The 12,412-nt window shown below is 34.3% G+C and overlaps 1 protein-coding gene across 1 annotated transcript in view; it reads right to left on the reverse strand.

The window, feature by feature from the left end:
* ELP4 (elongator acetyltransferase complex subunit 4) overlaps positions 1–12,412 on the reverse strand; it is a 157,886-nt gene that overhangs the window by 71,556 nt on the left and 73,918 nt on the right. Inside the window, exon 9 of the mRNA XM_067295349.1 lies at positions 11,174–11,280. Coding sequence (XP_067151450.1) covers positions 11,174–11,280 — 107 coding nt within the window. The remainder of the gene's footprint in view (positions 1–11,173; positions 11,281–12,412) is intronic.

Genomic DNA, 12,412 nt, shown 5'->3' on the forward strand with positions numbered 1-12,412 from the left:
GAACAAGACCAAGCCAAACCTTCATTTATTGTTTCCATGAGTTATTAAAAAAGACAGATTTTTTCCAGACTATTTCACAAGATTTTAGTAAGCAGTACTGATTATCTTATTCTGCAAATATGTGCTTTATTAAAAGAAAAATTACAAATAATACTGCTTTTAATTTAACTGCTGAGCAATATGAGAAATACTTCATCAGTAATTTCCTGCCAAAATATACAGCAAACCTGAAAAGAACAAAACTTAAACAACACACTACTAAAACAACGTGAATGTCTAGATATTTTGAAATCACTATTTTAAGGCTATATAAAAAGTTAACTAAACAAAAATAAAAATCAGCCTAAAATGCATTTAAAGACAATCTTCATTTACAAAATGCCTATTTAGCTAAGCAAAATGTGGATTCCATTTAACTATGCAGCTTCTCAAAGCATCACGAATCTCCTGTTAGTTACTTACTGGAATATCTGCACACATTCAATATTTATGCCGTCTTTCTCTCTATCCATTTTTAAATAGAATTAAAAAATTAACTAAAGCTCTGCCAATAAAATGACAGGAGGGCTATTTTTAGTTGAGATGATGATGCAGACCTAGCACAAACAGCCCATGGCTATGCTACTGTTGAGGATCAAATCTAGATACAACTATTAAATTCCTTCTTATTAATTCCTTATTTAAACAGTAACAAGAATTACAAATTAAGCACTGGTTCATATCTCTTAATAAACACTCATCCTAGATGCAGAATCATTCCTTCCTATGTTACTACAGCAGAAGCTCGTGTAACTCCTGTCACATTACTCTCTGGTAGCAGAAGGTTTGTTGAAAGGGTATTTGAGGCAGCATAGGAAACCTGTAATCAGCCCAGAACTGCAAAGCCTTATTTTAAAAGCTGAGAAGTACTGATTAAGAAGTATATGGTGTTACCTCAGGGTCTTTAGATTGCAGACCTGAGATTTAACTGACTTAAGAGACTAAAGAGTTTATTGATTAAGCAACACACTACTAAAAACCTAATAAATCAATGAGAGAAGAGATGAAACCAATGGAGAACAAACACCACACAATGTAGAAGTGAAAACAAAATGGTACTGAGTTGGTAACATATAGTAGCTAATGCGACTGAGGGATGTTTAGTTTATATATCACATATTACGTACATCATGATGGGTACAAGCTGTGGCCATACCTATGAGTAGCCTTTCCTCAGTCCAAGTGCCAAGGGTGTAACTTCACAAGACCCTACCTCGTTTCTGCTCTCAACCTGCAATGGGGTGGTGAACACCATCAGTTCAGGAGGACAACCACGTCTTTAGGCTAACAAGAATAACGGAGCAGTCTTTCCTTGGTTAGCCTTTTCCAGTCTTACGTGACACATGATTTAAAATTAAAAGTGGTGAAAATTATATTAAACATTATATCCCCCTATAACCATAGACGACACAGGCTGCATGGTGAAGCCCTCAAAAACAAGAAATACACAGCTTAACTTTTCCTTTTGTTTATCTAATGGTGCATTGGCTCACAAATAAAAGCAAGTAAGGGTGCACGTTCAAAAAATATACTCTGCTAGACTCGGGCAGACATATACACTGCCCAAAGATTAGTGGTTTAAGAAGAGGAAAAGATCACCGCTTTTGGCAGCTATTTTCTAGCATATGAATTTTATAAACCTCAGAGTGGAAACTCTTCAGTAATTTTCGTTATAACAGACTTGAAGCAGGATAAAAGAAGCTAAAGAGCACATGGACAATATTTTCATCAACTACTGAAAACAGATTTCTCAAACCTTGAATTCCTGAAATGAGACATCTAAAATAAACTATTTTTAGAGAGTGTTATCAGCTGTTTTCTGGAAGTCAGGCAGTCTGTGGCTAATATATGCTGGCACCCCAAAATCACTTTGTTTTTATTTATTTATTTAAGGACATTGATACAAAGCTTTAGTTACTGTACACAATACAATTCCTTTTCACTCTCTTCCAAAGGAAGGGCTGAGCAAAAAGGAGATGAACTTTTACTCAGTAATATCACTTTAATTCAACTTATTAGTATGAAGGGGGGCTAATATTATGTTATTAAGCTGGCAATAAATACACCTTTAAATGGAGTAAAGAATATTTTTCTTCTTGGAGGTAGTCTTACCTGATATTGGTGGTTGTTCCTTAACAAGCAATGAGAAATTTTACACTGTATTAGGCATGACAAGAGAGTCCTTTGAAAACCATATATAACACCAAGCAAAAAAAAAAATCAGGTTAAAAAAAACAGAAGGATGTGATTGGGAAGAACTGTGCAAAAGATAGCAATAAAGATGGCACGGCCAAAATCTAAGCTTATTTATGCCTTAGGCCCTGGAGTTCTCAGCCATTTTGCTTTTGACAATCTACTTTTTGAACACTCCTCTTGGCCAGGAATATCAAAATAAAAAGTATTCTGGAATTAAGTCACAAATAGTGCCCCATAATTTGGTGAAAGCTGAAAGCAATATTTGCACAACAGTTACAAAACATTTTTTTTCCTTACAGTACTTCGTATTCTACGTATATATTTTTTTCTTGTTCTATTTGTGGCACTTTTGTTAAGTCTTTCATACTAAGAATAATAACACTAGGTTGCCCTCAATAAAAATAATAAAAAAAAAGGCATGTACCTATATGTTGACACTTAAGGGTAATCTTCTTGCTGACTCTGTAAAATAAATAGATCAGCAAAATGGTAAGAAGCAGCTGTTTTTGCAGAGGTGAAAAATTTAAAGAAACTACAAAATTGTGATTTCCTTACAAATTTATGTTCATCCAGAATCACATTTTTTGTAAGACTGGAAATGTTAACCATTAGGTTTGTTAAACTACAATTTGCATAATTAAAACATTTTGGAATCTGTTTGATTAAGCATGTTACTAGTCATAGCAAACATTTTGCATTGTTGCTCTGTTTTCCTACAAGATGCCATATTTTAACCTGTTCTCAGTTTTAGATGGGCTATCTTATAGTTTTCTAGTTACTGAGTACTTTGAATCTCTTTCTACCCAAACTTCTGTACTCAAAAGCATTACAAACGGTGCTAAGACAAAAAGATCCAGGTGGTTGCCCAACTCTTCCACCTGGAGATTGTTAAGTTTTCCTATTCTCATTTTTTCATGAGCAGCACTGAACTGCTACTTCAGTGCTTCAATGCATTTCAGTAAGGTTCATATATAATATAGGCTTGTGGTTTAGAAAATGTGACTTCCCATGAAAAATCAAAGCTTTTATTTTTATTTTCCTGCATTTCCAGAGATACATAAAATTTACATGTCTGTTTTACTATTTAACAACAAGATTGAATTCATTATTGTTTGTAAAATGAGAGCATTATACAATTAGGAAATATCATATTTTTTAAAAAAATTGGTGGTATTTTCAAAAGCATTTAAGGCAATTGCAGTCAGTACCTGCTGAGAGCTAGCATGAACGTGCTGTTTAGCCCTCTTTGCTTCTTCTGAAACACCCACTGTCAATATCCTTCTAACTCATACCCAAGAATCTTTGGCTAAAAAGTGTTAATATTTTAGTGAAAATACATTACTTGTAGATAGAGTTTTTTAATCATTACTAGCCAACGTTTTTTAGAAAGGTCTCTTTAGCCTACTTGTCTTCTAATACTAAGAAACTGGGAATATGGCACCTACTTTATTTGTCTGGCAAATACAAGATAAGTTGACCCATTTATTTACAGATTGAACAAGGCCAATCCATTTCATGGCTGTAGCACTGACCCTTAACACAGAGCCTGTGAATGAGCAGTCCATTACAATTTGGACAAGTGACCTTTAACTGCATTAATGGCTTTGTTACATGTTCTTTCGTTGCTACAATACAATTATGGTATAAATATTTCTAAACAACATAATTATTTGTTTAAATAAGAACATATACGAGTTTAGTTTACTGATAAGGAACTGCAGAGACACTATATTATAACATGAATGGAAAAGTTTTGAAAATTTGAATGGAACCCCTGATGTTATACTTGCAGAACATGGAACAAAGAGTAAAACAAATTTAAATTACAAAATAAATTCCAGGATATTACAAAGCTTAATATGCAATCTCAAAAGTTAATATTACCTTTCTGTATTAATCTTAAACAAACTAATTTACATTCTTTAGTATTAAACAATGAGAAGGTATTGGTGAAATTTTCAAATAAAACTTCTTCTCATTTTTGCTTTACAATATACAAGTGTTCTGAAATTGAATATACTGCATGAAACTTATTACCTGATTTCAGTTCTACATATCAACAGCATTCAAAGTTTTTTTCCCTTGTAAAAAGGAGCATTTCAAGTATTATTTTACTCCAAGTTATTATAATTTAAAAATAATCTCCTAAAACTTTATCTAAATTGTACTGTCACAATTTAAAACACGTTTATTTATTCAAAATTGTTTGAAAGAATGTAATACGTTTTTGACAGGCAGTCTTTTACAATATTGAAATCAAATCCTTGATTTCATCAAACCCTTCATATTCTGTGCCTTATTCCCTGGAAGGCTCATGCCAGAATGATTTAGTTTGATTTTCTTTAACAATGGTAGGTTGGCTTGACAGCATCTGACAAAACAATTCAGTGAAGTACACCATACCAGGTAAAGAGAACCTGAACTGGCTACTAGATGAAATAATGCAGAATGGAGCTTGGAATTACAACAGAATTAGTTTTGCAGGAGAATTTTTTTTAGGTATTATTAATTTTAGATAATAAAATGTTATAGCATGGTATTTACTGTCTTTTGACATATGTATAAGTAGGCCAGTGCTAATGTCTCTATTAATATCACAGGGAAAATGGACAGGAAAATCAATGCAATAGTGCCTGGACTGGCATAAATTTCCTTGGAATTTTATTAAAATGTTTTACCTCTCTGTGTTAGAAAGTTTAGTTTTACATCCAGAGTTCCCTGAATTGGAGTCCCCGAGCTGAAGCGGAACATCCAGTATCAGAGGTTTGCAAGGAGGGATAGTAGCTATTCAAGGCAAGCTGAGGAGGAGGAAGTTTTCCATAAAACTGGCAAGTTTAATTGTGTTCTCAAATACGTGGGGACCAGATGCCCAAAAGATTTTATCACATCAGAAAATTAGAGAACTACGCTTTCTGTAATACTTCAAAAGATGTTCTATCTCGCCTTTAAGCCAGGAATACCTGTTAAGTTTTATCCATGTTATAAGCACTGGACAGACAGCTGGTCACAACATTGTTACCCTCCACCTTGGTAAAAGGAGGTCCCATTCTTAGGCTGTAAGGCCTTAATACGCGTTCAAGAATCATAATGACACCAGTGCATGATCTTAAAATACAGAGAGTTGCTTTTATATACCTAGGCATATTTTACTAGATTCCAGTATTAATTTTATTTATATATATATAGTGTATCACATGAGCTCTGGTATTACACTGCGAACTTCACCTCAGTGAAAAAGAATTAATTTCCATATTTTACTGACCAATTGCTACAGAACTATCACCAACAAGCAATGTTTTACCTTTTAACAGCTCGAAACCTCATGGACTGTTTTCTTTAAAATATTGCCTAAAATAGTTCGTTAGGTCAAATGTATTTATTAAATTCAAAATCATACAACTTCATAAATGCTAGTCAAATATAATCAGAATTAGGATGAGTCACTAATGAAGGCTGCTTCAAGCAAGATTTTCTTGGAAGAAGCCTATAAGAAGCGATGCTATTAAAGGTGTAGTGCACACTTTCTAATTTTTCTCATAGATGTAGAAGTTGGTATGGCATACGTGTGCATCTTAAACATATGCTGATCCTGTACGTAATGGTGACAGAACTGATTTGTTCCTCCAGAAGAAATATCTCATTAATAATCCTAAACCAATATGTAGTCCATACCTGTTCTTGATGCACTTAATGAATAATTGCAAAATGTTTCAGGGAACACAATTCCACCATATAATAACATGATAATATCCTGATTCACTTCAGAGCAGACTTGTGCTGGCTTAGTACTACAGTAGAGCACTGAAGCCATCAGTTTTGACCAGGTCTTACAAACCTGTTTTGGTAAGTAAAGTGTAGCAGTGGCTAATTGCACTTATTCCTCCTTTGCAAAAAAGTTTGACACAGCACATAGTCTGTATAAAATAAGAAATGAAAAGGACAGAATGAAAAAAGATGTAGAAACATGGAGATTTCAAATAGCAAGTAAACTCTCGTGTTTACTTGCTAAATTCACCATCTAAAAAGGAAAGAGTTGTGTTTTTTTTTCCAAGTGCCACTGCTGGACACGTAACATACATGTCACTATCTGGAGTTACAATTAAATCTTGCTTGTTTTGCGAATCAGCTATTTTCTAATAGTGCCTTTATTGATAGACAAAGAAAGGCCGTTATTTTAATGCCTTTGGAATCATAAATTTATCTTTAGTTATATATAGACTCAAATACTTTTTTCTGTGACTACATTTCCTTCCAGAGATCTTTTGCTGGCAACAATTACTACATTAGGGAAAAAAGCACTGCAGACAGAGTGCTCCATAATACCATTACTGTACCTGCCTGCCACTGAGAAACTAGCAACTTCACTGCCACAGAATCTTCTAATTCTGATTTCTTCTCTTCCCCTTGAGAAACACCTCTCAGAAAAGAATCTTCTGAAGTCATACATTAAGTTTTTGAAACTTCTTTTTGTTGTGTGGCAATTCTCTACATAGTATATGATACTTGACTTCAAACTGAGCTATCTTTTGCTGGTTAGTTCTAAAAATTTTTTCTTCTGTTTCATACAGGTGTCACATAGCCATTAAAAGAAAACCATATTAGCTGGCTCTTATATGTACATTCATCAAAATAAAGAAAAATAAAATTTTCACAACAGCCGTATGTATTCTTAGACAAGCTGTATTATGCAAATTGTAAGAAAATGGTTATTCTCTTTACTACTAAAAATTGGTTATTACTGGAAGGCTTACAAAAATTAGCAGTAAAACAAAACTGAGCAATTTTAAAAAGTCCCCCCTCCCCCAATTTCATACTTGCAAATATTTATCTGAATGTATTAAAAGTTTTAACTGTAAATACACAACTCTAGAGATTTATGTTGACCAGCCAGTAACAAAGGGAGTTAATCAAATATGAATCCTATCCAGCTGTCTTGTCAAACCAGGTAACGATGTCCTGCCAGCCAAACTCAGAGGGAACATGTGAAACAAATACAAAAGTAAACAGGCCTTAAGCTGCCCAAGGGAAAGTCAGCAAGATGGCAATTTCAATCATTTGGAATAATACTAAAGCAGCCTTAGGCTTTTCTCAGAATGGAAACATGTCACTGTTACTGCAATATTTCCACAAATCAGAATGCAAAAGAAAGGAACACTTATGTAATCACAGCCATGGAGCAGCACTTTACCCAAAGTTTAGGTGGAAAATAATTAAGAGGAAATTCCTTCTATGTGAGAAATTGTAAGTGTACCTGAACAATAAAGAAAAATAATGTTTCCTTAGAAACTTATACAATTGAAAAAAAGCTGATTTAGACACAGTTTCCTTTAGTTTTGATACAGGAGGCTTTGGAAGAATGAAAAGTTCTATCAAAAAAACCTATGAAGATAATGTTACTACGAAATTTATCAAATGCTAATAAAAGCACGCAGAGGTGCAAACCAAGCAGAAAGTACCTTAAATACAATTGAGCTGAAAAGTTTTGTTAAGATGAGTGGGTTGTCATATCATTTAACTGAGAAATCAAAAAATATTTCAAATATTTGGGGAACTTACCTAATCAGTAAACTTTCAGTATGTGTCTAGTCATGTAGCCATCTTTTAGTCAATCATCAGAAAATCAAAGGCAAATTGGCATGACTCAACCCAAACTTTAATACCGCATGATTGTGTCGTGTAAGCTTGTTTTGTGCGAGGGCTGCTGTGGTTTTAGCAGAGAGATTAACGACCGGACCTAAGCTGGCCTCCAAACCTTGCCCTGCTGATGCCTCAAGCCCTTTGAAGTCTGACCATCATACCTGGCAAAACAACAGTGGGAACTAGGCTGGTGTCAGATCTAATCAAGTTTCCTGCCTCAGCATAGCTAACTATGGGGTACGCTAATTGGCCCAATTGCGGATTATACCTTTTGCTACAGATTCAAGACAATAATTTAGTCAAATGATGGTTTTTATCTCCTTCTAATTAAGATTCCAAAGTGGGAAGAAATAGGATTAGACAGACTAACTTCAAAATTGTGTCCTTTAAAGTGGTATGCACATAAGATAGGTCTACCCTGACAATATTACATATAATATATTACTATTAACTAACAAGTGAAGATCTGGGAATTCTTTGTATAGCTACCGCAGCTTTTACCATAAATATTAAAAAGAAAAAAGTTCTACCTCTTATTTTAAAAATGGAAAATGAGCACTCATAAATATTCATTAAAAAGCACATATATCCTTAAGATAAAAAATCTCTTTAAAATACATTTCAATCAAACTTACTTTGACAAAGAAGATACAAGAAAAATTCAAACAGCTAAACAATTCTGCAGGTAGAGTGCCTCCCACAAAAACGAAAACTAATAAAACAGGCTTGATGTTAAGATTTCTTACTGATAAGGGCCAAACTACAAAGAATTATTTAGTTGGTGAGCAATCCAGAGATGAGAAAATCCATGTGGACTCCAGTGCCCACACTATAAACTGTAACATAAGAAAGAACGGTCTAGTGGTGAAAACCCTTTCTGGAGAAATTTTGCCGTAAGTCACAGGTTGTGGATTTCTAACTTTTCTTAAGTAATTTGATTTTAAATTGACATTTCAAGTAGAGGTCAACATTCTTACCCCAAATCCTGTACAACTAAGCTGATACTTTCCAAAACTGTAATGTACTCAAATATATTTTCATTTCACATTTAAGCTACATTCTGAAGAAGTCCTAAATATAGATGCACTTTGTATAAACCATAGTCTTGCTTGTAATGTGCACTGTTGTGCTGTTTTATGTTTTTACCACCAGAACTGAAACTGACTGCTGACTCCTCATATCCCAACTGCAGAACCCAATTTTAAGAGATGATATTCACATCCCTTCTTAATTCAATTTTCTCTTCCTCCCATTTTCTTAAGGACCTGATTGCTCTAGTCAGACTAGCTGTAGTCTGCCTCTCCTAACAGAAGGAAGTAAAAGTATGGACTATATATCAGTGAAATGTGTACAGGGAAATCACAGTAGGACAGTGATCTAATGTGTTTAAAAGAACTGGTTTGCGTCAGTTCAGCTTCTAGAAAGCATATCTCTAACAGAAACAGAAGTTATTTAAAAGTGGCCCCAAGTGAACAATGAAGCAAGAAATTATTCAAGTGGGTCATCTATGCATCTCCAGAGCAGCAGGTTGTTTCATGAGTTCCAGAGCATCCCTGTTGCAAACACTTCTGTCCCATGGCTAATGAATTCTTTATACAGAGCCTCCTGTTTAGTTTTGTTTTTTTCTTTTAAATTACATGACAGATCAGAACCTCAAATACTGCTGACAGAAAAATCATATTCTGTGTCAGGATTCGTAATGAGGAAAAAAAGTCTAAATATTCTAATTCTTAGCTATAACAAATGAGAATTCACTTTGCTGTGAAAGTATGGTGCATGCTTCTCTGTATTTCTGAAAACATTTGTATTTTAAAATCAACCATGAACAATTAAGGTTTTTCTTTCTAAGGTACTGCTCAAAAACAATACAGTTGTTAAATAGTTTAACACCTCACAAAGCCTGGTTTCATTAGTTCCATTCTCTGGAAAATCAAAAACAATATAAATGAGTATCTTAGGAAAAAAAAACCCTCCTTCATGCATTTGCCTTTAAGTGGCTTTTGAAGAGGATATCTCTAGTTGAGAAACTTCTAGCACTCATGCAGAGATGACCTGCTTGAAGAACTGGCTGCATGATTAACTATTAACTACTCTCAATAGGATTAGATAATTAAGGACATTGATGACCATTAATTAGGAGGAGGGCACCTTAATTTGTCACTTGATAGGGCCCTTTCAATGATTTATAGGTTAGGGCTACTTGCAATTGTGAAAGGGGGGTGGAGGGGGGGTGGGAGAGAGAGGGAACCCTGAAGTTACCTTCTCAAGTGGCCAACTAAAAGGGGCAGAGGGTCAAAAAAGGGCCAAAGTGGTCACTTAAGGGTGAAGTCCCAAACACCAAAGCAGTGCCAAGCCACATTGACCATCGTTTAGTGATTGAGTAAAAAATATGCTAATTTATTGGTGGCAATTCTCTCTTTTTATGGTTTCAAGCAGTTAAGACAAGTGGCCTGCTTAAGAGCTTTTCATTCAAAAAGAGATTAAACAAAATGGTTTGTCAGGGATGCTTAGCTGTTTTATGTCTTTGTTTAAAAAAAAATTACACAGACTGTACCGATGACTATCACACTTCCCAAAAAGCCATCTCCCATCTCCAAGCATTACTTGGTTAATAAATACATCAGCTCTAATTGCTTAATAGTTCTATGTTCATTTGTTCTTTAGCAAGATTAAAACGAAATACATCTTTTGTATTACCACCTTCTATCAAGACTGTCTGCATAAAGGTCACAGAAAAAAGTTTAAATTTAGTAGGAAATTTACTTAAGGACATTAGTGTAAATGATACTGTGTTTAAAATGACATAAAAGAGCGAAAGGTGATTTCAGTAATGCAAAGAAAATGGTTTCTGAATACTGATAAGGACACTTATCCCTCATACCATACACAATTTTAGGCAGCATTATACATTAAAATTCCTCTACTAGGGTAATAACATGTAGCTACTTTCCCACCCACTAACACAAGTAAGAGCAAGTCATTAACATTTAATTAAATATGCTCCTGACATCCTTAGAAACATGTCACGCTTTGTTATTGAAGGTTGTGGCCTACTTTCTATGTACATTTTAAAACAAAATAAACTATTTATAAAAGACCGATTTAGTGCAGCAAATGAGACATTTTTAATTAGAAGGCATATTAAAATATTTTATAAAACCATTCTGAACAGCAGAAACTTAATGAAATGAATTTACAACAGCTGATGCATATTTTATGTATTTCACAAAACCAGACATAAGAGGTGGGATTAGCTCCACCTTTTGGGTTCTAAATAGTGAAACAAAACTGTTTCTCTTACCTCAATGGTGAACAGCTTCCTTTTTAATTTAAAAGCAAGGTCCTTCGTGTCTGACACATCACAGATTAAGCTATTAAGCCAAGGAATCTGGTGTACGTGAATCAAACCTTGTGAAAAGAAAAAGTAAAGGAAGAAAAAAATTAAGAAAACACTGTCATCCAGATGCATAAATTAAAGATTCTTACAGCAGAATTCTGTATATTTACACACACTCATCCTCCCCTTTTTAAACTGGAGCTTACTACTAGGAGCAATGAAGCAAACGGTGCGATTATACTCAAGTAATCAAGCAGAATAAGATAAACAGAAATCCTTGTGCGAGGAAAACTAATTGCACTTTGGTACAGAAGTTGAGATGTAAAGAGGGATCTTAATACTTGTCAAAACTACAGCCAGTTTGTGTGTGATTTTCTCTTGTATTTACAGTAAGCAAATATGGCTATCACCTTGCATGCTGCCCACGGCACCACTGAGTGATCTTTATTTTATTAAATGCACCAGTAAGCAGCCAGCAAAACAAGGCTTATGGGTTACTGATAACCACTGAAGCTCTAATGAGAAGAACTTCGTTTCCTGCCTTGAAAATGACTTTAAAAAAAGTCAGTGGAAAATACAAATTTAGATGACACTTTTTGATAAATTTTATCCCTATATCTTCCAAAAGGAAATACATTTGCTGTATGCAAGAGCTTTATATAGCTGTTCAGATTTTTATAACAGTACTACACACACTGCAAGCTCTGCATTCTGTCAGTTGAAACTCAAGCTGATTTTTTCTGACAAGGATGCTGGATGGTTTTTATGCAGCCTAATACAGTTGCTGAACAACCTAAGGGTGAATTTCTACAGCTGAAAACCAGGAAAATTCTACAGGGCTTCTCAATTCCTGGCCTATATTTGCTACTCATAAAGGCAGTGTCTAAATGGAAATACCGAACGTTTAGAAAAGATGTCTTACTTGAAAATGGCAGCTGTGAAAAAACACCCAAACAATAAAATCCTTATTGAAAATAAGGCAAAGTATTGTTCAGGGGGTTATTTCTTTATTAAAGGGAGAATAAGAGAAGAAAATTTCTTAAAATTGAAATACTTTTAAAAGTACAATTTATACAAATACTAATTATAAAAATCAAAATTACCAGAAAAATATTTTTACATGCTGAAACCTTCTACTCCGTGGTTTTTGAGCTCAAAATGTAACCATGATATGCAGGAACAGCAGTTATAATACAGGTATGC

The sequence above is a fragment of the Apteryx mantelli genome, chromosome 4 (genome assembly GCF_036417845.1).
Source record: "Apteryx mantelli isolate bAptMan1 chromosome 4, bAptMan1.hap1, whole genome shotgun sequence".
Lineage (NCBI taxonomy): Eukaryota > Metazoa > Chordata > Aves > Apterygiformes > Apterygidae > Apteryx > Apteryx mantelli.